The sequence below is a fragment of the Suncus etruscus genome, chromosome 16 (genome assembly GCF_024139225.1).
Source record: "Suncus etruscus isolate mSunEtr1 chromosome 16, mSunEtr1.pri.cur, whole genome shotgun sequence".
NCBI classification, from domain to species: domain Eukaryota; kingdom Metazoa; phylum Chordata; class Mammalia; order Eulipotyphla; family Soricidae; genus Suncus; species Suncus etruscus.
In genome coordinates, this window is record NC_064863.1 from 78149930 (window position 1) to 78177526 (window position 27597).

The following is a 27597-nucleotide window of genomic DNA, read 5'->3' on the forward strand; positions in this document are numbered from 1 at the left end:
AAAGCTTGGTCTTAGGTATTTCACTTTGATTGAAAAAGCAACCATTTCTCCTTTGCTCACAATAACTGTTAATCATAGTGATCCCCAAGTTACATAACCTTTGCAGCTCTCTGTCCTTCATTGAAACAGGCAGTCCATGCTTTGGAAGTTTTGTGGTTCAACACTATATAATTAACTCCTGTATCCCACTTCTCAATGTAGTTATACCTTGGTTTGGGGAGCAAGCCCTGGTGTGAATAACAATTCATAGGAAACCCAGAAGATAGAAAATAACTGCTTGATGCTAAAGACATGACAAAATAAATATTACGATGATGCCTCCTAGTCTTCCAAGCAATTCCACAATGAAGAGATAGAGATGACTGTTTTCTTTAGCCACTTACTCACGTTTGAACTAAACTTCTCTTTGCTTGTTAAAGCAGACTTTGATATTTTTATGTTTCCTCTGTGTATGTGTGTCTTGGTGTATGTAAAAATAACAGAAAGGTAAAGAAGAAAATGTTAAGGCAAATATCACAGACAGGACTAGGCTCTGAGATGACTCCCTTTTAGAGATGACTAACTCTAATTGCCTCTGAAATCAGAATCATTTGGGAGACTGTGCAAAAATTTTAATCCTGTGGGTGGAAATCTAGAGGAGGAGGTCTCTGCAAAGTTAAAAAATTCAGTGAGATTTTGATACTATTTGTGGAAGATACTGATTAACAAGGATCTAAATCCTTGCAACTAAAGTTCTTGAAAATTCCAATTACTTAGATGTCACAAGGACCAATATCAAATATTTTATATAATGAAAGTAGAATTTAGAAAACTTATGCAAAGCCAGAGGAATAAAGGCAACACATCACATTTTCTTTTGGCTTAAAAATAAATGGCCTAAGTCTTAAAGGTCCTTTCTTAGGAGCATAAAATCATGGACCAGAGAAATAGTATAGTGTTTCCTATACACACAGTTTGATCTCTGGCATCAGAATACAGCTGGGTCAGCTTAGAGGTTCCCTGAGCACCTTTGGTGGCCTGGGTAGTTCCTGACACAGCAGAGCCTGAATAGCACCATCCTTGGGTCCCTGCACAGAGCCAGTCCAGCTGGGTGAATCTCCATCCAGGAGAGGCCTCCTGTCTTTTGAGCCCTGCTTGGAAGGCCTTCCATCCTCCCAAAGGAAAAATCCCAATCACTAATAAGATTAATAATCTGTGTTTCCCACCAGAAGGTGCACGAACAATCCTGAGTGGGAATATAGTGTCTATGCAGTGGGGGGCACTTCCTGTTTACTGTTTTAGAGAAAACAGATTTTCAGAGGGGCTTTGAATAATGTTTATTTTCCTGAAAAGTAGAAATAGACAAAAAATGTTTAGAAACCTCTGAGTTAGATCCTAAGCACATTGGCTAATATATTTATCTTAAGACAAATGTACGATACAATTATATTTATATGCATCTTGTATGCATCTGGTGATTTAGTATGCTTAATATGTCATTACATATATGTTAATTGAGTTTCTGAAGAAATGCTTGGAGAAGACTAGTTTCCATTGGGGGTCAGGAAAAAAAATTCTACTCTTGCCACTGCAGTTAATTGGCTGACATCATAAATTGAATATTGGTTAGCTCAGAGGTTTTGTCTAGGATTCAACATACAGAGATTGAAAGATTTGACTAGAGAACTTTAATTTCTTTCTCTTTTTTGTTGGAGAGGGTGTCACACCCGGCATCGCTCAGGGTCTATTCCTGGCTCTACTCTCAGAAATTGCTCCTGGGAGGCTCGGCGAACCATACGGGATGCCGGGATTTGAATCACTGACCTTCTGCATGCAAGGCAAATGCCTTACTTCCTTGCTACCTCTCCAGCCCCGTGAGAACTCTAATTTCTTTCCAGCTACAAGTTTATAACACTCTCCCAAATTTAATTTTATTGCCCCAACTTTCAAATCATGCAAAAAGTAATAACTGTATACTTAGTTTTACAGTAGCGTTTGCCATATTTATGAGTTACAAGATACCCGGAAGGCACTGGTGAGGTATCCAAACATCTTTCTATGTCTAAGGATATAGGTTCAATAATTCTTGAAGAATAAGAGAACACTTAATGACAGAGATAGAGACAGCTTCCATAACTATAATTGACTCCCTATGGAGGCAAACAAAGACATTGCCAGGGTTAGAGTGGTAGAGCAGTAGGGAAGGTGCTTGCCTTGTATGTCACTGAATCAAGGTTTGACCCCTTGTACCACAAATAATTCTCAGAGTCCTGCCAGGAGTGATCCCTGAGCACAGTGCCAGGAGTAAGTCCCTGAGTACTGCTAGGTTTGTGCCCCTCCACCCCACTGACAAGATAAAAAACAAAAACCAAGACATGGACAAAAAGGATTATAAGTAAAATAAAGTGAAAAAATATAGATTTCCCTCATCTACACATTGCTTGCCATTTTTAACCCTCTACACTTAAGAAAAATAATTATTTTCCAGAGTTCTTAATTATATGCTAAGCAAAAAATTTAATTTATACAATGTAAATAGTTGAATATGGAAAAGTTCATTTTCTAAAATTAGTAAACCAACTATTTGAAACGGAGCGAAGTAAGTTCATGCAGATACTCTGGCATTCTGGCTAGATCTCAGACATAGAACCAACACAGTTCCTCACAACAGCTATAGGAACCAAACTCCCTCTGGGACATTCTTAATACTGCTCCAACATCAATAAGTACCAGTTTTGATATGACATCCTGACAACAAGGAAATGGCAACAACTTGGTCTAAGAGCAAGTTGTCTGACCTCACCATCTAATGATATGATGAAATCAGAAGACACATCATCCTTTGATCTGTGCAAAAGCCAAGATCATTAACTACAGAAGACTGACAACCATGACTGGGCAGAACTTATCCTGGGACCAATAAAAAAGACCCTAGTCTAGACTTTGGCCTATGATCTATACAATAACCAAGATCTCTAATTCCAGAGGTCTGACTGAGATAACTGCAACTGAGCAGAACTTCTGGAAACAATGACAGACTCTATCCTAGGCTTTATCCTAGGATGGGTGCAAAAACCAAGATCATCAACTACAGAAGACTGATTAAAACAACATTGATGAAACAGAACTTCTAGAACCGTAAAGAAAGACTCCATCCTAGGCTCCATCCTATGACCTGTGCAAATACTACAATCTCTAGTTACAGAGGCCTGATTTTATCATCCACGACTGAGTGGAAAGTTTTCAGCCATCACAAAAGGACCTAGGGGAGAGTAAAAGAACATGTATGGAGCCTGTAGTTATTCCCATGACAGTATACTTCAAGGGTGGAGAAACCCTGTAACTCTTAGGCCAAGGGAATTCCCTTTCTAATCTCCCCAATATTTACTGTTACTATGCAAAAAATTAATTTTTTGTTATTATTGTTGCTTTTTTTGTGTTTTGTTATGTTTTTATTTTGGGACCATGGTTATTTGGTTCTTGTCTTTATTGGTGTGGTGTTTTTTGGGTTTTTTGTTTGATTTTTTTTTTTTTTTTGGTACTGGTGTTATGTTTTTCTTCCGATTCCCCCTTCTCTTAAACTGATATTTATAGCCTCTAGAAGGACTACTTTCGGTTTTTTGCCTGTTTGATTTTTGCCTCCCCCCCTTTTTATCTCCTTCTAATAGAACTACATAACTTGAAACATCTTGTTCCGCCTCACAAAATTGAGGGGGAAATAATGGAGGGTACCAAGACTAAAGAGTTGTATGAACATTGAGTAGAAATAAAAATGATCAGATCAAATACAACACCAATAACAACAGAATCAATACCCAATCTACAACAAGCTGGACACAGAGGGGACCATTTATATTAGCAGCCCAAGGGGGATTAGAGATGCATGCTGGGAACAGGATGGAGGGAGGACAACATGGGTGGTGGGAAAACCTCTGATTCAATGTCACCATGTATCTAAAATATTACTGTGAAATATTTGTAATCCACTGTGGTCAAAATAAAAATTAATAAACTACTGCCTTGCAGTTTTAATTAATTGGTCAATTATTTATCTATTAAATTATCATTCTTACAAGATAATATTTATGTCAATTACACTTTTTAAGCAGAAATTATTTTAAAATAATTACTTGATGTATGTATAAGTCTTATAAGAAGAGATTCAAAATGGTATAAACACTTAATTGGATCATTTAACAAAATGCAGTCTATTTAGCATTCATCATATAAACACCAAACTTGACAATAATTATATATTCTTATAACTTCTTAACAGATTTTAAGATAACATTAAAAATTATTTAAATTCATTTTCAGATTTCATATATTAAAACAAATATACTCAATCCATAATATCAATCACCTTAGCCATGATGATGATATATAAATATTATACAGAATTTTATAGGTATTTAGACTTTGACAAAAATCTTAACACTATATTGTGGAAGCATTATTTTTTTTTAAAAAGGGCATCCTGGGTTAGATTGTACATAGTGCATTCTTTTTTTAACCATAATGCCAAAGTGTATTTTAATTTTTAATAATATCTTTATTTAAACACCATGATTACAAACATGATTGTAGTTGGGTTTCGGTCACAAAAAGAACAACAGTGTAACATTCCCAATGTTATTGAATGAGGGATGTAGAAAGCCTGTCTCAAATACAGGTGTGGGAGAGATACAGATACAGATGCCCCCATCTCCCATGCACCTGTATTCGAGACAGGCTTTCTACATCCCTCACTCAATAACATTGATATGATAGTTCTCAGCATAGTTATTTCTCTAACTGCACTCAACACACTTTGTGGTGAGCTTCATATTTTGAGCTGGTCCATCGGCCCTAATTTCTGGGAATCATTTTAATGTCTTTAATTTTTCTTAAAACGCACAGATGAGTAAGACTATTCTGTGTCTATCTCTCTCCCCTGAATTATTTCACTCAGCATGATAGATTCCATGTACATCCATGTATAGGAAAATGTCATGACTTCATTTCTCCTGACAACTGCATAATATAACATTGTGTATATGTAGTACAGTTTCTTTAGCTATTCATTTGTTGAAGGACATCTTGGTTGTTTCCAGAGTCTGGGTACTGTAAATAGTGCTGCAATGAATATAGGTGTGAAGAAGGGATTTCTGTATTGAACTTTTGAGTTCCTAGAAGTGGTTGGTATATCTGGGTCAAATGAGAGCTCAATTTTTTTTTTTTTTTTAGGAATCTCCATACTGTTTTCCATAAGGTCTGGACTAGATGACACTCCCACCAACAGTGAATGAGAATTCCTTCTCCCCAAATCCTCCCCATGCCCAGCACTGACTGTTCTTATTCTTTGTGATGTGTGCCAGTCTCTGTGGTGTGAGATGGTACCTCATTGTTGTTTTGATTTGCATATCCTTGATGATTAGTGATGTGGAACATTTTTTCATGTGCCTTTTGGCCATTTATATTTCTTCTTTGACAAAGTGTCTGTTCATTTCTTCTCCCATTTACTGATGGGGTTAGATATTTTTTCTTGTTCAGTTCTGTCAATACCTTGTATATCTTAGATATTAGCCTCTTATCTGATGGGTATTGGGTGAATAGCTTCTCCCATTCTGTGGGTGGCTTTTTTTTTTAAATATGGAACGCTTCACGAATTTTCATGGCATCCTTGCGCAGGGGCCATCCTAATCTCTCTGTATTTTTCCAATTTTAGTATATGTACTGTGGAAGCAAACACTGTGGGTGGCTTTTGTATCCCAGGCATTATTTCCTTTGAGGCACAGGAGATTCTCAGCTTAAAATAGTCCCATTTGTGTATCTCTGCTTTGACTTGTTTGAAGAGTGCTGATACTTCCTTGCAAATGCCTTTAGTTTCATTGTCATGGAGTGTTTTACCTACATGTTTTTCTATATACTTTATGGTTTCAGGTCTCATGTCAAGGTCTTTAATCCATTTGCATTTGACAGGGAGTTAGATGGAGGTCTGATCTTTTTTTGCAAGTGGCTGACCAGTTGTCCCAACATCACTTGTTGAAGAGGCTTTCTTTGCTCCATTTTCCATTTATTGCCCCTTCATCAAAAATTAGTTGATTATATATCTGGGGAGTATTGTCTAATTTTATGCAGATATGTTTTATAGGCCAGCATGTGGTCTATTCTGGAGAATTTATCCATGTGCATTGGAGAAGAATGTGCATCCAGTTTTCTTGGGATGGAGTGCCATCCAGATATGTACTAGTCCACTCTCTTTCATTTCTCTTTTCAGAGCTAGTGTATATATATACACACATATATATATGTATATATGAATATATATGTATATATATATGTATTTGGGGGGTTTTCTTGGCCACATCCGGAAACACTCAGGAATTGCTCCTGGCTATGCACTCAGAAATCACTCCTGACTTGTAGGACCATATGGGACTACAGGGGATCAAGCTACGTTTCATCCTAGGCTAGCACGTACAAGGCAGACACCTTACCGCTTGCACCACTTCTCCACCACCCAGAAGTAGTATATTATTGTTGGGTTTCAACCTTGTTGACCTATCAAAGATCTCCCACTATTATTGTGTTGTTATTGGTGTCTTCTTTCAGGTTTGTCAACAGTTGTATTAGATATTTTGCTGATCTATCATTAAGTGCATATATGTTTAGAAGTGTGATTTCTTCTTGTACATATGATTTAATTATTATGAAATGACCATCTTTGTACCTTATAACTTTTTTGAGTCTAAAGTTTGTTTCATCTGATACTAATATGGCCACTTCAGCTTTTTAAGGATGTTGTTTGCTTGGACGATTTTTCTCCAGCCTTTGATTTTGAGTCTGTTTCTTGTAGGCAGAAAAAAATCAAGCTGTTGTTTATCTGTGAAGCCTGTATTCTTCTTTCAAACCTGAAAGTGAGTCTGGATGGGTGTAGTATTCTAGGCGAAGCATTCATTTTGTTGAGTTTTGTCACTATATCCCACCTCTGCCTCCTGGCCTTGAGGGTTTCTTGTGACAGGTCTGCTGTAAATCTTAAGGATACTCCTTTGAATGTAATTTCCCTTTTTGTTCTTTCTGCTTTCAGTATTGTCTCCCTATCTGTGGGATTCGTCACTGTGACTAGGACGTGTTCTGGGTGCTTTTCTTGGGGTCTCATTTAGCTGGTTCTCTTCATGCATGTAGGATTTGGTGGCATATAGTCTTTACCTTTGGGAATTTTTCTTTAATGATGTCCTTGACTGTTGATTTATCCTGGGGATATTCTTCCTGGGTTTCTGGACTCCAATGGTTCTTATGTTGTTTCTGTTGAACTTATTGAACATTTCAATTTTCATCTGTTCACAATCTTTGAATATTTTTCCATTGTTTGATCATTTACTTTATGGTTCTTTTCCAATCTCTTCTGCTGTATGGAGTTGTTATGCATTTCATCTTCCAGCTCACTAATTCTTTTCTTAGCTATTACTCTGTTGGAGAGGCTTTCAATAGAGTTTTTCATTTCATCTACTGAGTTTTTTAGACCTGTTATATCAGTTTGGAACTTTCTGTTTTCTATCTTAGTGTTCTGTTCAGTTCAATCTATGCTTTCTTTGATTTCTATGAGGAACTTTCATATTTCTTCTCTAAGCTCCTTATCTGAGAGGCTAATTAGGTGTTTGGTATTTTTTTGGGTCATCAGAGCTGCCATATTTATTCTCTTTGCATGCTGTAGTCCTGCATTGTTTCCCTATTGCCGTGCTTGTAGTGTGGTTCTTATACATGTTGATATGGGATTAATGCTCTAGAAGATGTAAGCAGCCATGGAGTGAAGAACAGTAAAAATCAGGATAGGGCTGTGTATAAAGGGCAGAAATCATCCATGACTTGTTATGGTAGAAAAGTGTTCTTATCTTTTTCAGCTGCATTTTCATTACTTTTTTTAGCTTTCAGGGCTTCAATGTTATATATTTGATCTTTCATGATTATGCTTTAAGGGCAGGGTTCTCCACATTGCCACCTAATGGTGAGATGAACCCAGAAGATGCTCTGTGTCACCTTTACTTTGACATGGGATCTGTACAGACACCAGGATCTTTAACTACAGAAAATCTGACAGCAACAACAGTGATTGTGAAGAGCTTTTACTGGGACCACAGAGAAAGACTTCAAGGTTAGACAATTTAGTATGCCTGAAGTCTGTAATATGTCTTATGCCAGGATCTTTCATCTGTAATGTCTCCCAGTTTTTTAGGTCAAAGGCTTTTCCTTTCTATTTTCCCTATATTTTGCTGTGCCTATGCAAACAACAACAACAGCCCCCCCCCCACCTTTTAATTGTATTTTTTATCTCTTATCTTTTAAAAAAGAGCTTACTAAATCTTCTGTGATTGTATTAATGACTTTATTAGATAGAATAATTTTTACACATACTAGCTACTGAACTTTTTCTTTCTTTTTCTACACTTCCATTTTATTTTTTTAGTTTTTCTTTCTATTTTCTTTTTATTTTTCAATAACTTTTCTTTCCCTTATCTTTAAACAAATGTATTATGATCAGTTATGTCAACTATGTGATGCTTTTTCTTTAAATAAAAATATTAAAAAATAATCTCAGAAGCCTGAAGTATATCTGCATGCAAACAATTAATTCTAAAAAAGCCACACTTAATCAGTCAGGAAACTGAGAAAAAAATTAAGCTAAAATCACAATTTTGTTCTAACCCTGATTGTGTTAAAACTTGGGCCCGAGGAACTGAAGAGATAGCATGGAAGTAGGATATTTGCCTTGCATGCAGAAGGATGATGCTTCAAATCCTGGCATCCCATATGGTCCCCTGAGCCTGCCAGAAGTGGTTTCTAAGTGTAGAGCCAGGAGTAGCCCCTGAGCACTGCCTGCTGTGACCCAAAAACCAACCCCCCCCAAAAAACCCAAAACCCAAAAAACTTGGGCCTGAAACTATACAAGTTATTTATGTTAAGATTCTTTGCAGAAGATTGCAAAAAAAGATGAGGGATATGGAAGATTATGGGCGGAGTTGTAAGAAGTCCAATAGGAGGTAGCTAGGAGACAGCTCAAAGTGAATAAGGCAGGTTATAGTTCACTGCTTCTTGAAGCACATATTTGGGATTCTGATCTGTAAAGGTATATTCGAGATACAAAGGGTATAGGTCAACTCCAGGAACTTGTGAAAAAGGAGGAATTTAAGGATTGCAGTGTGATTGGATATGATGGCGATAGGATGGAATGAGATCCTGGCCGTGTAAGTCAGAGCAGGAAAGAACTGAGAAGGAGAAAAAGGCAGGATAACTAGCAATGACTCCTAGTTAGATTCGAACAGATTCCAGGCAAAAGAATTCAGTGTTAGGTAAACACAACAGAATATGCTAAAGTTTACTTTGACAATTAATTAATAGCCAATTACAGCTATTGGTAAGAAAAGCCTTCTCAGGGGCTTGCAGCCTAAAATAGAAAAGATCAGAGTAAGGAATTCTTGCCAAGAGAGTTCATTGTAAGATGGCAAGCCCATGTTTATTTTATGGAACTATCATGAAGGATTGGGTAAAGTCATATCCAATAAACATCTGGGGAACAATGACACTTACTAATGGGGTGACAGTAAGTGCAATACATTTGCCATATGGAAGACACAAATGTAGGTTTGTAGTTACTTTTTTCTTTGCCAAAGAATAAGAAAAAAGAGAGAAATAAAGAGGAGAAAAGGAAGAGATTAAAGGAAGGAAAGAAAGAAAGATAGGAATAAAGAGAGATAACTGACAGTTCTGTATAGAATTATTTGAGGTTGGAGACATATTGAAATGTAAAATGTCAAAGTCATTATGACGAATGTTATTGAATCCATAATAATATAACTCCAAGAGTATGGGAGGAAGGAAAAGGGAGAGAGAAAGACAGAGAGAAAGAGAGAGATGGGAAGAGAGATGAAACACAAGCACAGACTCATAGGCAGCTCAGTCAAGATGGTCATGACAAAACCTGTACCCTACAAAGTGGAAAATGGAGGAGGAAAGCTCATCACAAGGCCTCATGAGCCTGGAATCCCTTCTCTGGTGTTCCTATTACCTTCCAGATGGACCCTCATTAGCACATAATGGTACTTCCAGGAGCTCATCAACCTCATCTCTCTTTTTGGTTCTTTCTTTATCATCTATCCCAATTCAGACTCTGTCTTGAGGTCAGAGATAAGTAGACTATCAACAGGAACACCAACTGCACCACCATTTCCAACTCAGCTGTTAGTATCAACACCTCCTGGTGAGGAAAGACCCAGCTAACCTGTCTCATCTCTCCTTCCTTGGGAAAATCGTGACCAGGCAACACTACTGATACACAATCAATAGTATTCAGTATGCCTAGTTAGGGAAGATGGCATGGCAGCGGCATGTGTGTGAGTGTGTGTATGTGTGTGGTTGTGGTGGTGGTGAAAGTTGAGGACAGTCAGAGGGAGTGGTTTTGGGCCATACCTCAAGATGCTCAGGTGCTATTTCTAACTGCTCAGGAGTAACCTTGGTGTTGCTCAGGGGATCAGATGTGGTGCTGAGAATTTGTTTTTTTGTTTGTTTGTTTGTTTGTTTTTGGGTCACACCCGGCGGTGCTCAGGGGTTACTCCTGGCTGTCTGCTCAGAAATAGCTCCTGGCAGGCACGGGGGACCATATGGGACACCGGGACTCGAACCAACCACCTTTGGTTCTGGATCAGCTGCTTGCAAGGCAAATACCACTGTGCTATCTCTCCGGGTCTGGTGCTGAGAATTTGAAACAGGGCTGTTTGTTGTATTTGCAAGCAAGGCAAGTGCCTTACTTACTGTATTATCTCTTCAGTCACAAGACATATTTTTTTTTTTGCCTTTTAAAATTTTTCCCTTTATCTAAGCATCATGATTACATATATGACTGTAGTTGGGTTTCAGTAATAAAAAGAACTCCCCTCTTCACCATTTTTTTTAACTACCAGTTGTTTTCCACTTTTTAAAAGCATAGTTCACATAATTTTTGAGTGAGGTAACCAATTAAGTTTTTCATTACCTAACATGAATTTGGGAAATTTATAAGTTGCAACAGCCCCGGTGTTTGAACATGGTAACAGAAGGAATCTTACATTTATAAAGTGGGAATAAAAAAAAAAAGACAAGGAGGACCCGGAGAGATAGTATGGAGGTAAGACGTTTGCCTTTCATGCAGAAGGTCGGTGGTTCGAATCCCGGCATCCCATATGATCCCCTGTGCCTTCCAGGGGCGACTTCTGAACATAGAGCCAGGATTAACCCCAGAGCGCTGCCGGGTGTGACCCAAAAAACAACAAAACAAAACAAAAAAAAAAGGACAAGGAAGTTATAGGGATATATTAAAAACATTTAGATAGGTTCTTATTAGTAGAGGCACAAGATGTATACTAAATAAATCAATTAAATTATTAATGGGCATGCCATATTTTGCTCCAAGACCATAGAAACTTAACCTAAATTAATAATTGTGTTTTCATTTTTCAATTTGAATTTTATATGCTAGAAAATTTTCTTAAGTAAGTCATGCAAATAGTTTAACCAAATATATTTGGTTAAACTCTCAGGTGTCTCTGCTTCATGTCATGGAGTTAATAAAAATGTTAAAGCAAAGAAGACAGTATAAGATGTTAAGGTTAATGTATGTGATAATTCCTAGTTTGATCCCTGGTACCATATATGGGCCCCCCACGTATTGCTCAGGAGTGATTCCTAAGCACAGAACTAGGAGCAAGCTCTGAATACAGCTCGATGTGGGTCCCTTCCACCAAAAGTTAAATAAACTTGAACTAACATATTCTTACATTATTTCTAAGGCTATCATTTGGTATTATTCTGAAAAAGAAACATTTGAAAATTTAATTTTATGATAGCTTATTAATTCTACATTTATGAAATGGTTCTATTTAAATTTAAATTATATAAAAACACTAGTCAGTTGCTTTTATTATTTTTCTGTAATTTACCACTATTGTAAACATAGTATGCATATTCACTGTTTGCCTATTTAATTTTTTTCATACTTTGAGAACACGTTTTAAATTAAAAATGTAAAGGTCAATTTCCTTATACATGGATGTACAATGGAATCTATTATGCTGAGTGAAATAAGTCAGAGAGAGAGAGAGAGAGAGAGAGAATGCAGAATGGTCTCACTCATCTATGGGTTTTAAGAAAATGAAAGACTTTCTTGCAATAATAATTTTCAGACACAAAAGAGAGAAGGGCTGGAGTTCCAGCTCACCTCCTAAAAGCTCACCAACAAAGAGTGATGAGTTTAGCTAGAGAAATAACTACATTTTGAAACTGTCCCTAAAACTAGAATGTATGAGAGAAATGGAAAGCCTGTCTAGAGTACAGGCGGGGGTCGGGTGGGGAGGGGAAGGAGATTTGGGACAAATGGTGATGGAATGTTGCACTGGTGATGGGTGGTGTTCTTTACATGACTGAAACCCAAACACAATCAAGGTGTTCAAATCAAATATATAAAAATATTAAAAATAAAAAAAATGTAAAGGTCAGGGGTTTAGTAGTAGGTTAGCAAAATAATGGCTTTTCATCTGCACAGAGAGGACTCAGGTCCAGTTCCTGGCACCACTATGATCCCTCTGAGCCTTTCTATGAGTGATCCCTGAGCACAGATTCAGGAGTTAAGTCCCAAAACCAAAAAAAAAAAAAGGAAGAATATTTCCGAAATTATAAATTATACATTTTTTTCCAGTTCTAAAATTTCACTTATGATTACAGAATTTCTTCTTAAAGACTACATTACCAATCAAGTTCTATAGTCTAATTATAAAAATTATCAACTGATTATAACATAATTGATTGGCTTTATGGAATCAAGAACAGCTTTCCCCCATTTTTCTTTTAATATTGTAGCCCAAAGTAAAATAAAATTCAATATAAACATATAAGCCAATAAACCACAGATTAATGTTGGTTACTAAGAGCAATAAAACAAAACATTCAGTGAAAAGCTCTCATTGATTGCCATGGTCTAGTCCCATATATATACTTTTGTTTTGCTTACCTCTAACAAGATTGTAATAATTACTTGTTTGATTTACTGTATATTTACATAATGAATGCCCAGAGTTACCATGCACTCTGGCACACAACATCTTCACATATTTACAGTAATTGCACAGCTAAGACAGTCTATGAACCAGAATATGCTGATCTAGTTGGCAGAAAACCAGAGGAGTCAAACAGACTACCATGTTGTTTCAAACGAAACCTCAAATGTTTCCTCTCCCTGCCCTCCCTCTCCTGCCAAAAGAAATTACACAATATGCTTAAGTCACTAAAGGGCAGAACCCCAATGAAAGGCTGTTACTTAGTTGAGTTTGAGTCCTATGACACTGGTGGTTGGATAAATACCCAAATTCAACAGTGGATCTTCTGTAACAAATAAAATGCAAAAAATAATTATGCTTCATAGGTAGATCTCAAAACTGGTAAACAGAGGTTTAAAAAAAACAGCATTAACACAACAACGATGGATAGGAACCTCTAGAACCTAGAGACTCTATCCTAGACCCTGACCTATAACCCACGCAAATACCAAGATCGCTAGCTAGAGTGGCTTGATTTTCTCACACACAACTGAGAGTAAACTTTCCTGGCATCACAAAAAAGCCTTTGGGATGGGGTAATGAGTATATATGAAGCCATGAGTATATATGATCCCATTATGGCATGCTTCAAGGATGGAGAAACCCTGAATCTCTTAGGCCACGGGAATTACCTTTCTTCCCCAATGATTACTGTGCCTATGCAAAAAAAAAAAAAAAATTGGGGGAACGCCAAATCCTGCCACTCCAGCACCCATACATTTTCTTGTTTTGTTTTGATTTGTTAATTTTTGACTTTATTTTCCTTCTCTTTTTTCTTCCACTTTTCTCTTTCTCTTTCACTCTTGTGGTTATTATTTAGAGATTTATTTTTATTTGCCGAGTCCATTTTTTTCTTTTTCTTTTTTTTCTCTCTCTTCTTTCTTTTTTTGGTACTTTTCACCAAATTTTTTTCTCCCCTTTTTCTTATCCTTTTTATCTCCAATGATGGTGGAATGGATGCTCAATCTACAACAAGCTATAAAGTGGAGACCATTTGCACTAGCATTCTGGGGGGTAAAGAAGGGAGATATGGGATGCGTACTGGGAACAGGTGTGGAGGGAGGACAGCACTGGTGGTGGGAATGCCCCTCATTCATTGTCACTATGTACCATAAATGATGCAGTGAAAGATTTGTAATGTACTTTGGTCACAATAAAAAAGTCAGCATTTTTACATGTACATACACTTTCCAAGAATATTGTCTTTGAAGTGAATGAATATGCAGTAAGGAAGGTAATTCACTGATTAAGAAAAACTTGCTTCTCGGATGTCTATGTGACAACTTCAGTATAACAACTTTTCAGTTACTGGAAAGAAATGAGCTTCAGAAGAGATGGAATATAAGTGCTCCTCAAGTCTACTTTGAATTCTGTAGAATTATATAGCTTAATACTAGTTTTCAGGCTTTATAAGATCCAGAAAAATAATCCTCAACTCCATGAACTTGCTCAGACTTAATTTGACCCCATAGCTACAGAACACAATTTAATATTACTTGAGACTTTGTTAGCAAGTGAATCTTGTGCTCTCACCATCCCCTCCTGTATATACAGAAATTTAAATTTTAGATTATAATCTAAGCATTAGGCAGAATTAGAAATTAAAGGGCCAGAGAGATAGCACAGCAGGTAGAGCACTTGTCTTGAATATGGCCAACCTGGGTTCAATCCTCAGTATATCACAGAGTCCCTTGAGTGCTGCCAGGAGTTATTCCTGAATGCAGAGCCAGGGGTAACCCTTGAGTATTGCCAGCTGTGGCCCCAAAAACAAAATAAGTAAATAGAATAATAAATTAAAAATTTTCCCACACACTTCTCAATTTAAAACTAAATACTTTATTCAAGTCTTTTCAACTCTGAAGATATATACTTTACAGAATTATTAAACCAAAAAAAGAGAAATAAAAATTAATTATAGACTATGTAATATGTAATATGGTGACACTTGTTTAATAGTTTAATAGAGTGCGAAAGTATATATAAAGTTGCTGTACTGTCCCCCTCCACCTCACCACCAAAATAGCCAAAGAGAGATATATTTTAGCATGAGCAATATATGGTGATGGTTCTAATAAGCATAGTCTGGCTACAGTGTAGACTATTGAAAAAGGGATGGGGGCATTGCTGAAGAGAAGGTTGCATGGGTGAAGGGGGGTTTTCTTGTTATGACTAAACTCAATTACAATTATGTCTCTAATCATAGTGTTTAAATAAAGAAATTATTTAATTAAAAAATAAAAGGAGCAAAGCAGACTTAATTCTCCTCCCATCCTCATTCCAGAACAACAAAACATAAATACCTCAAATATAAAGAAGATATAGGTCTTTCATCTTCCTGTGAACTAAAAGGAAAGCAAAATAAATTAATTTGTGACTGTTATGACATATTAATGTTAAGAAAACTCGATTGTGTCACAAATTTAGTTGGCACATATTAGAGTGGATCTCATGATGGGGGAGTTTTCTAAAACACTCTACTTCGAACCTAGGTGAGGTCAATTACCACATTTTTTTCTTTTGGCCCACACCTGTTTGATGCTCAGGGGTTACTCCTGGCTATGCGCTCAGAAATCGCCCCTGGTTTGGGGGAACCATATGGGACGCCGGGGGATCGAACCTTGGTCTGTCCTACACTAGCGCTTGCAAGGCAGACACTTTACCTCTAGTGCCACCTTCCCGGCCCCCAATTACCACATTTTTAAGAGGAATTTATTTTTGTTTTGGTGCTGTTGGGGGCACACTCAGCAATACTCAGGACTAACTACCAGCTTTGCACTCAGGAATCACTCCTGGAAAGGCTCATGGGACTATATATATATATATAAAGGGAGCCTGGAATTGAACCCAAGTTGTCTGTGTGTAAGGAAAGAACCCTGCCTACTATACTATTACTTTGGCCCCTAAAGAAAGCTTTTTTTTTGTTTGTTTTTGTGCCACACCCGGTGACTCTCAGGGGTTTACTCCTGGCTATGCACTCAGAAATTGATCCTGGCTTGGGGAACCATATGGGATGACAGGGGATTGAATCTCGGTCCTCCTAGGTTCGTGTGGGCAAGGCAGAGGCAGATGCCTTACCACTTATGCAAACGCTTAGGCCCCACCTAAAGGAAGCTTTTGACTACATTATTCTGTAAGCTCAAAAAAATTTTTATGTGTTATGCATAAATCCCAAGCTAATTATAAGCTCAATTATCTCAGCAGAGTTAAATACAGCTCATGAACACGGTCATGAAGGTAAGAAATGGTCAACAAAAATATCACTGTCATGAGTGAGCCACTTAAGAAGGGGAGGGCTAAAAACAAAAAGTACATTTCTAAACTCTATACTTGCACTAGTGAATACCTCATGTTATGGATAACATGACAGGACAGACATGAAATGGAAGAAATAGCCCAAGGTCCTCCACAACATACATAATATATATAGAAAAGAGATTTTTAAAATGCAAATACATACTATCATTACTCTGCTTTAATTTGCGTTTTTCTCCTAATGAATAATTTCAATACACAAAATGAATTTCTTTTTTTTTTTTTAGTGTTTGCTGGATTTATTTTTGAACTATGTGATTATATATTTGTGTGGTTGTGAAGGGCTCCCAAGAAATGACTGTGGGGATTTTGGGCCACTCCTGACGACACTTTGCTCCCCTGCTGGCTGGTTCATTGCCCGGTGCAGAGGATTTGGGGACTGAAGTCTAAACTCCAGACATTCACTCTTGATTACTGATTCTTCTCCCTATCTCTGATAAGCATTCTTACAAAAATTCTGATTCTAAGAAGCAGCTGCCCTCAGGGGAAAAATATCAAATATCTATACTGTGTGTACAATGAAGCAGGTGAGTACAGAAATATAGATATTTAATACTTTTGTGTATGTATATCATTTCTGAGGAAGTAATAAGTTTATAGTTTTTGCTTTTAGTTTCTTTTCTTTTTTTACTTTTTTTTTTTGGTTTTTGGTTTTGGACCACACCAGGTGACGCTCAGGGATTACTCTTGGCTATGTGCTCAGAAATAGTTCCTGGCTTGGGGGTCCATATGGGATGCCGGGGGATAGAACCACGGTCTGTCCTAGGTCAGTCACATGCAAGACAAATGCCACTGCTCTGGTTCCTAGTTTTTTTTCTTAAGCATCACTGATGAAGTGAGAGAGGGTTTGCTTCAGTTGGGAATATACTGCAATGACAGAATTCTAATGTAAACTATATACTTATAAACACATAAATGTACTAGTCTGAAATGATGAAGAGGTTGTTTCAATATTGTCATTTAGAAGACATCATTTCCAAAATGACTTGTTATTTTCTATTCACTACTGATTTGAGTTTTCAATTTCCATATAATTTAGCTGTTTTGTCTTGTTACCAAGAACTGTGTTGCTTGCAATTGCGCTAATTTTTCCAAAGTGAAGAATAAATGATGGACCAATTCCATTATAGGATCCAAAGGCAATGGAATTAAAGACTATGGTCAACATTAGGCAGAAGCTTATATTAAGCATCAATAATAATATTATGGTTATAAAAAATTGTCCCATGGATTGTAGAACAGGCACTGTACTAATTATTTTAGTTGCCCAGAGCAGAGTTTTCAATCAAACATGTAATCAATCAAAATAAAAAGTAATATGTTCTATAGGGCACATCAGCAAACATTCAATTAGTAATGTGGTTAGTTTTCTTAGAATTAAGAAGTTTTTGGGGACTTAATTAAGATGGTGCTGAATTCCTATCTATTTTTGTGCATAGACATAAGATTTATTTTTATTTGCATCAAACAGGAAAACCAATATGAATTAATTCTTTTAATTTTTTATACTACTCTCTCACACACCAGCAGCCAAATATTACTACATTAATTATCACTGTAGTCTAATATCCTCACAAAACCTGGTACCTATCCCTAAGTTAAGAAAAGTAGGCACGACTCTGAGGACTTCAAGGGAGACTTCTCCTGAGCCTGTCTGCCTGTGTTTCTGAATCCTTGAAGGTCTCCTCAGAGGCCTAAGGAGCACACCCCAAAAAACTGTCAACTAGAGGCAGCAGAAGAATGCAGCCGCTTCGTGTGGCAGCTGCGCACTCTTTCTAACCGAAACCCACCACAACATGCAGGAAAACCACACTACAAGTGTGACACTAAGGAAACCTCGCAGGCAAACACCATGCACAGAGAATGAAGACTAAAGCTCGGATGACCTAATAAATTCCAACCACCTGATTAACCTCTCGGATAAGGAACTTAAAAGAGCAATATGGAAGATGTTTGAAGAACTCAAAGAAAGCATAGATTGATCTGAACAGAACACAAAGACAGAAATCAGAAAACTCCAAATTGAAATAACAGATCTGAAAAACACAGTAGCTCAACTGAAAACCTCAATGGATGGCCTTGCCAGCAGGGTATCAGCAGCTGAGGAGACAATCGGAGTACTGGAAGATGTGATGCAGAAAAACTCAACACAACAGAAGGAATTGGAAAAGAACCTTAAGACAAATGAACAGGCAATGGAAAAAGTACTCAAGGAATGCGAACAGATGAAAATAGAAGTATTTGATAAATGCAACAGAAACAACATAAGAATCATTGGATTCCCAGAGATCCAGATAGGAAATCTCCAGGAAGAATCAACTGTCAAAGACATCATCAAAGAGATACTCCCAGAGTTAAAGACTCCATGCAATCAAATCCTGCATGCCTGAAGAGTACCAGCTAAAAGAGACCCAAAGAAAAACACCCCAAGACACATCCTCATTAGAATGACATATCCCACAGATAGAGATAGAATACTGAAAGCAGCAAGATCAAAAAAAGGGAAATTACATTCAAAGGAGCATCCCTAAGACTTACAGCAGACATGTCACAAAAAACTCTCAAGGACACTGTCTCAAGACAGTGGTGGGATATTGTGACAAGACTGAATGAAATGAATGCCTCACCAAGAATACTGCACCCAGCCCAACTCATGTTCAGGTTTGAAGGCAGGATACATAGCTTCATGGATAAACAAAAGCTCAGAAACTTCACAGATAAACCAGCCTTAAAGGAAAAACTGACAGGTCAACTCTAAGACAAGAGAGACCAACAAACACAGCAAACTTATCTACAAAGATGACATTAAATTATATGACAGTCATCTCCCTCAATGTCAATGGACTAAATTCACCAAATAAAAGACACAGTGGCAAAATGGGTCAAAAAGATGAATCCAACTTTCTGCTGCCTACAAGAAACACATCTGAATAGTCAGAACAAACATAAACTCAAAATCAAAGGCTGGAGGAAAATCATCCAAGAAACAACACCCTCAAAAAAGCTGGGGTGGCCATATTAATATCTGATGACACCAACTTTATACTCAGAAAAGTGGTAAGGGAAAAGATGGACACTATGTACTAATCAAGAGATATGTGCAACAGGAAGAAATCAGACTATTAAACATATATGCACCCAATGAGAGACCAGCAAATTATCTAATCCAATTACTGACAAATCTGAAAGAAGAAATCAATAATAACACAATAATTGTGGGAGACCTCAACACGGTCCTGTCAACATTTGATAGGTCAACCAGACTGAAACCCAACAAAAACATACTATCCCTGAAAAGTGTAATGGAAGAAAGAGAACTAGCAGATACATATATATAGAACACTCCATCAAAAACCTGGATACACATTCTTCTTCCATGTACATGGGTCATTCTCCAGGATAGATTACATGCTGGCACATAAAACATACCTCCATAAAATCAAGATGATAGAAATTTTGCAGGCTACCTTTGCTGACCACAAGGTTCTGAAATTAGATGTGAACTACAAAGCCACACAGAAGAAAAACTTTAACAATTTGAAATTAAACACCCTGCTACTGAACAACCAGTGGGTCCGAGATGAAATCAAAAGGGAAATCAAAACTTTCCTGGAAACAAATAATAATTAATACACAAACTGCCAGAATCTATGGGACACAGCAAAAGCGGTCCTGAGAGGAAAATTTATAGCTCTACAGCACACATCAGGAAGGAAGAAGGGGCATACCTGAATAACTTAATGATGCAGCTCAAAAAATTAGAAAATGACCAACAGAAGGAACCAAAAATAGGGAGACAGAAGGAAATAACAAAGCTGAAAGCAGAACTCAATGAAGTGGAAAACCAAAAAACAATCCGAAAGATCAATGAAAGCAGAAGTTGGTTCTTTGAAAAAATAAACAAGATTGATAGACCATTGGCAAAACTCACAAAGAAAGACAGAGAAAGAAACCTGATAACACGTATTAGAAATGAAAAGGGGGAGATCACAACAGATATTGCAGAGATCCAAAGGGTAATCAGAGACTACTTTGAGAAACTTTATGATACTAAACAAGAGAACCTAGAAGAAATGGAAAAATTCTGGACATTAATAGCCTTCCACATTTAAGTAAGGCGGATGTAGCATATCTAAACACTCCCATCACTACTGAGGAAATTAAAACTGTAATCAAACATCTGCCCAGAAAAAAAAGCCCAGGCCCAGATGGATTTCCTAATGAATTTTTTCAACTCTTTCAAGAGGAGCTACTACTGATCCTAGCCAGGCTTTTCCATAAAATTGAAAAACAAAAACAAAAACAAAAAAATCGGAACACTCCCAAACAGCTTTTATGAAGCCAACATCACTTTGATACCAAAACCAGACAGAGATGCTGACAAAAATGAAAATTAGAGACCAATATCACTGATGAATGCTGATGCAAAGATCTTCAACAAAATCCTGGCAAATAGGATCCAATGCATAATCAAGAAGATCATACACTACGACTAAGTAGAACTTGTTAGGGGAATATTGAAAGGAAGAATATTCATTGATCAGCGTCTGCATGTGGAATCAGATGTTAAATGATTTGCCTGCACTAGAAATTTTTGAATGTTCCTCTTTGTCATCACCTTGTCACTTTCATGCATGGAAAGTAACTTGTAGTTTAGCTAAGAGTGTTTTGTATTTTGTTTTTTATTTATTTATTTTTATTTTATCTATTTTTATTTTTTGTACATTTGGATATCAGGAATTTGAACCTGGGTTGAATATATGCAAAGCAAGCATCCAGATCCATGAAATTTATAAATTTCACATCATGCTTCTGATACAGCATTTCTATACCTTTCTTGGCCAAAAGACCTTCTAATGCATCTGATAACATTTAAAAGGTGGCTTATTTTGCTCGCATTGGCAGCACATATGCTAAAATTGGAACGATACCGAGAAGATTAGCATGGCCCCTGCACAAGGATGATATGCAAATTCGTGAAGCGTTCCATAATTAAAAAAAAAGGTGGCTTATTTATTAAAATTCAATGGCTGTTTGTCAATAATGTTACTTGACTGGAAAAATTTTTAATCATAAAGTATAATTTTTGGAGGGCTACAGTTGCACTTACATATGTCAATAAGAGATTGATAAACCTCTCATCCCGATTTTGAAATGATAATTTGAATCTTTTCTCAGATTTGACTCGTTTTGTATGTTCTAAAACTTAAAATTAAAATATTGCAGCTTATATAAATAAAACAGATTAAATATTATATTTTCTCAATTCACAATACTCATCAGGTATCTGTGCATATTATTCAAATAAGAAAACATAATTAGAAAAGAAAATATAAATTTTGGTGGTCAATTAGCATATTTCTCTTCTTTTCAGGGTTCAGTGATGTAATCTTGGTAAATGAATATATTCTAAAAACAATTGGAACTTTGCTTTCAAATAGGTTAAATATATATACAAACTAAAAGTTTCATACACTGATTTTTAAAGGGAACTGACCAAGAACAATTTTCATATACAACAGAAAATGATGTTTTACCAAAATTTACACATTAGAATATAAGCTATTTGTAAAGATTACTTTTTTATTTTGATCATAGGGGTTTACATATTGTTGACAATAATATTTTAGGTACATATTTACTTTTTAATACTGCTCTGCCTAACAGATCTCTGTATTTTTGTTAGAGATGTCCCACATATCTATTTATTAGAGGTTCTTCAATGCTGTTATTAGGTTTCTTAGGCACGTTTCAGTAGATCTTAAATGATCATATGTGTTTAGCTGGCCTAACTTATTAAACTGATACTCAGATTCCCTTTATTTAAAAAAAAGCTTATGCAAGGACTTGAGTGGATAAAACAGCGGGTGGGGGTTTGTCTTGTATGTAATAGACCTGAGGTTCAATCCCCATATCAAATGGTCTCTTGAGCCTTCCAGGAGTGATTTCTTGAGTACAAAGCCAGGAGTACACCTAGAGCGCCACTGGGTTGTGGCTCCCCAAAATAAGGCACTATTTTGTTGTGCTAAGAATGAATATGGAGTGTCTATCACACTATTAAGCCAAAAACAAACTGTAGCAACTTGAAATTCATTCAATTTCTTCCTTATTACAAGTATAAATTCCATGTTTTAACTAAGTCTTGTTTGCTGATTCAGAATAACTGCATGCTTATGCAGCCCTATTAATTCCTTTTTGTCAGAAAAACTAATAGAAGGCATTTGGAAATTTGGGCAAATAATTCTATGTATATCAGGCAATCAAAGGACACGCTAGTGTAGAGAGAGAAAGACAAAGAAAGACACAGAGAGATCAAAGAGAGAGGACATAGAAGCAGAGATAAAGAGAGAGACAAACAGAGATAAAAGAAAACTGCCTTAGATGCAGGTGGGGGTGGGAGAAAAACAGAGACATCGATGGTGAGAAGGGTACACTGGTGAAGAGATGATATGACTGAAACTCACAATGAACAATTTTGTATCTATGGTGCTTAAATAAAGCAAATAGAAAAAAAATAATTATATATGTACATATAAAATATATTTCCTTAGAATAGAGATACAGATACGGATTGGCAGGATTGAACATCATTAAATGGCAATACTTCCCCAAAGCATTGTACAGGATTTAATTTGATCCCTCTAAAGATACCCAGGACATTATTCAAGAAGTGGATCAAACTCATTTGAAATTCATTTGGAACAATAAATACCCTCGAATATGCTAAAGCAATCCTTGGGGAAAAGGAATATGGGAGCATTACCTTTCCCTAATTTTAAACGGTATTACAAAGCAATAGTTATCAAAACAGCATGATATTGGAATAAAGACAGACTCTCAGATAAGTGGAATAGGCTTAAGTACTCAGAGAATGTTCTCCAGACATACAGTCACCTAGTTTTTGATAAAGGATAAAGTTTTTGATAAATGGAGCAAGGAAAGCCTCTTCAACAAGTGGTATTAGCACAACTGGTTAGCCATTTGCAAAAAAGCAAACTCAGACCACCAGCTAACACCATGTACAAAGGTCAAATCCAAAGGCTTAACGATTTTGATATCAGACCTGAAACCATAAGGTATATAGAACAACACGTAGGTGAAACACTCCATGACATTGAGACTAAAGGCATCTTTAAGGAGGAAACAGCACTCTCCAAACAAGTGGAAGCAGAGATAAACAGATGGGGACTATATTAAGCTGAGAAGCTTCTGCACCTCAAAGGAAATAGTGCCCAGGATACAAGAGCCACCTACCATGTGGGAGAAACTATTCACCTAATACCCATCAGATAAGGGGCTAATATCCAAAATACACAGGACACTGACAGAACTTTACAAGAAAAAAAATCTAATCCCATCAACAAATGGGGAGAAAAAATGAACAGACACTTTGGCAAAGAAGAAATACAAATGGCCAAAAGGCACATGAAAAAATGCTCCACATCACTAATCATCAGGGAGATGCAAATCTGAACAACTATGAGGTACCATCTCATGCCACAGAGATTGGCGCACATCACAAAGAATGAGAACAAGCAGTGTTGGTGGGGATGTGGAGAGAATGGAACTCTTATTCACTGCTGGTGGGAATGCCGTCGAGTCCAACCTTTATGGAAAGTGATATGGAGAGTCCTCCAAAAACTGGAAATTGAGCTCCCCATATGATCCAGCTATACCACTTCTAGGGATATACCCTACGAACACAAAAATACAGTACAAAAATCCCTTCCTCACACCTATATTTATTGCAGCGCTATTTGCAATAGCCAGACGCTGGAAACACCCAAGATGCCCTTCAACAGATGAATGGCTAAAGAAACTGTTGTATATATACATTATGCAGCCATCAGGATAGATGAAGTCATGAAATTTTCCTATACATGGATGGACATGGAATCTATTATGCTGAATGAAATAAGTCAGAGGGAGCGATAGAATCAGAATAGTCTCACTCATCTATGGGTTTTAAGAAAAATAAAAGACATTCTTGCAATAATTTTCAGAGACAAAAAATAGGAGGGCTGGAAGGTCAAGCTCATGACATGAAGTTCACAAAGAATGATGAATGCATTTAGAGAAATAACTACATTGAGAACTATCCTAACAATGTGAATGAATGAGTGAAGTAGAAAGCCTGTTTAGAGTACAGGTTGCGGTCAGGTAGGGAGGAGGGAGATTTGGGACATTGGTGATGGAAATGTTGCACTGATGAAGGGGGTGGTATTGTTTAAATGACTGAAACCCAAGTACAAACATATTTGTAATCAAGGTGTTTAAATAAAGATATTAATAAAAAAAGATGAGAGCCAGAGTTCTTTACCCTACAGAGGGTAGGACACTGACTTATGTGGACACCCCGGGTACATTCTCCAGGGAATTCTCAGGGACCCCTGAGCTTGCCAAAGTAAACTATGAGCAGTCTTCTAGGTCCTTCAGAGTTTCTCTGTATTTTAGTGGTTCAATCAACACAGACAGGGTACACTACCAACAACCTGGTTGATTTCTATTTATTTATTTATTTCTCTTTTATTATTTTTGTTTTTGGACCACACCTGGCAGTGTTTGGAGCTTACTCCTACTTCTGTGTGCAGAAATTACTCCTGGTGGACTGGGACGGGGGAATCATATGTGGTGGCAGGAGATTGAATCTGGGGTGAGATTGAATGCAAGATAAGTGTCCTACCTGCTGCTAAACTATGGTTCCAGGCCATGATTTTTTTCTTTCTCTTCTTTTTTTCTTTCTTTCTCTTTCTTTCTTTCTTCTTTCTTTCTTTCTTTCTTTCTTTCTTTCTTTCTTTCTTTCTTTCTTTCTTTCTTTCTTTCTTTCTTTCTTTCTTTCTTTCTTTCTTTCTTTCTTTCTTTCTTTCTTTCTCTCTTTCATCTTTCTTTTTCCTTCCTTCTTTCTTCTTTCTCTTCTTTCTTTTCTTTTTTCTTTCTTTTTCTTTCTTTCCTTTCTTTCTTTCTTTCTTTCTTTCTTTCTTTCTTTCTTTCTTTCTTTCTTTCTTTCTTTTTTCTTTTCTTTCTTTCTTTCTTCTTTCTTTCTTTCTTCTTTCTTTCTTTCTTTCTTTCTTTCTTTCTTCCTTCCTTCCTTCTTTATTTCTTTGTCTGTTTCTTTATTTCTTTTTCTCTTTATTTCTTTCTTTGTTTCTTTGTTTCTTTCTTTCCTTTCTTTCTTTCTACTTTCTTTCTTTCTTTCTTTCTTCTTTCTTTCTTTCTTTTTCTTACTTTCTTTATTTCTTGCTTCCTTTCTTCCTTTCTTCTTCCTTCCTTCTTCCTTCTTCTTCTTTCTTTTTCTTCTTTCTTTCTTTCTTTTCTTTCTTTATTTCTTTCTTTCTTTCTTTTCTTTCTTTCTTTCTTTCTTTCTTTCTTTCTTTCTCTTTCTTTCTTTCTTTCTTTCTTTCTTTATTTTTCGTACTTTCTTTTTCTTTCTTTCTCTCTCTTCTCTCTTTCTTCCTTCCTTCCTCCTTTCTCCCTCCTTACTCCATTCCTATATTCTCTCTCTTTCTTTCTTTCTTTCGTTCTTTCTTTCTTTCTTTCTCTTTCTTTCTTTCTTTCTTTATTTTTCGTTCTTTCTTTTTCTTTCTTTCTTTTCTTTCTTTCTTTCTTTCTTCTCTTTCTTTCTTTTTCTTTCTTTCTCCCTCTCTCCCTCTCTCTCCCTCCCTCCCTCCCTCTCTCTCTCTCTCTCTCTCTTTCTTCCAAATCTCCTCAGGTGTGCCTGGGTAGAAGGAGTTGGGGGAAAGTTAGGTCACTCCTGCCCACACTCAGCCTGACTGCACAGACAGCTCAGTACCTGGGCCTAGTGAGGTGGTGTGTAGATCCAGCGGTGCTGGCACCTGTCAGCATTATACACAGGTATTCCAGGAAGGAAAATGGTGACAGGCAGTGACAGGGACTGACCCCAGGCCCTCTACTAACAAAGCCTTCTGAGCTATTGCCCAGCTCCTTAGTTTATCTTTCTCTTCCTTAGCTGTGGAGAGGCACCCACTCTCTTGGACTGAATCATTCAGAATCAGCACATGAGTCTATTCTCAATCTACAACACACACTGAGACACACTTGCTGATTGGTCCAATTTTATGCAGTTGAGAAATGGGAAATGAAAGAATGCACAATAGTTTATTTCTGAAAATATGCATAACTTTGATACTCTTTCTGTTTTTGAGTACTGAATTGAGTACTGAATGCTCTGTTCTCAAATGCTAGTGGTAGGTAGAGGACTGAAGAAACAGGGGAATCCCTTCACTTCTCACTGGAAGTTGAAATCAAGGGACTGATCAGAGCACAAGGTGAAAGAGAATAAGTAACTTAACCCTGATTGTTTCAGAGAAGTTTCTATGGAGTTGGGAGAATGTCATTCGCATTTTCAGTCAGTTGCAACCCTCCTCACACTTCTATTTTTGCTGCCATCTGTGCTTTGTATGTGGTGGAACTCAAAGTTTGCAAATAAGTCCACAATATACTTTTCAATCCACCCCTATCAATGATGTTACCATCAAATAAGATGTTCTCTTTCATTGCTAGAAAAATGGCTCAGTAACTGCCTTTTATATCATTGGTACTTGAATGGACATCTGAAAGTAGCTAGATCAGGGAAAGACAGTCTGCTACGTGTTTCAAGGAGAGGTCTGCATTTTTCTTAAATCTCAAGCTTTTTACTATCTTTTTTCTTTTGGGAGGGGTGTCACAGCTGGGTTTCCTGAAGGATCTTGTTCCTAGTGAGGTACTGCAGATCAAACCCAGAGATCCCACATGCAAAACATATATGCTAGCCCTTTTTTATACATTTTAGATTCAGAAGTCCATAGGGAGGCAAGAATAAAGAAGCAAATGATATAGATGTGAATAGCTACAGAGGTATCAATTTCTGCAAACAAAATTTTCCTTTGCTTTTCATCATGCTAAGAGAAATGTGAAGGAAACTGTCAAAACATCCCACACATTTATAAAATTTATCGGTGATTCACATTTTAGCTAGGCATGCATTATTTAATACTTATAAAATCAGCTCGATTGAATCAAATGTCCTTTATATGACTAGTCAGTAGATCAACATTGAATCCTTACATAATTCTATGATAAATGGTAACCATTACTCCATATAAAATAATGATATTGTTGCTATAATGTATAGTTTTAAGCTAGGGGCATGTATAAGAAAATTCTTTTCCTGTGCCTTAACTGTTTACTGTGATATTTGGAAATA

At 36.8% G+C, this 27597-nt stretch overlaps 1 protein-coding gene and 2 non-coding genes across 3 annotated transcripts in view; 1 reads left to right on the forward strand and 2 right to left on the reverse strand.

Moving 5' to 3' along the window:
* The window catches only part of FAM13A (family with sequence similarity 13 member A), a 286634-nt gene that overhangs the window by 64132 nt on the left and 194905 nt on the right, over positions 1-27597 (reverse strand). Inside the window, exon 10 of the mRNA XM_049789780.1 lies at positions 15383-15424. Coding sequence (XP_049645737.1) covers positions 15383-15424 — 42 coding nt within the window. The remainder of the gene's footprint in view (positions 1-15382; positions 15425-27597) is intronic.
* On the reverse strand, positions 5605-5710 carry LOC126033134 (U6 spliceosomal RNA). The gene has a single exon (XR_007504288.1). It is a non-coding gene; the product is annotated as a U6 spliceosomal RNA (small nuclear RNA).
* Positions 21284-21390, forward strand: LOC126033049 (U6 spliceosomal RNA). Its single transcript, XR_007504206.1, has one exon. It is a non-coding gene; the product is annotated as a U6 spliceosomal RNA (small nuclear RNA).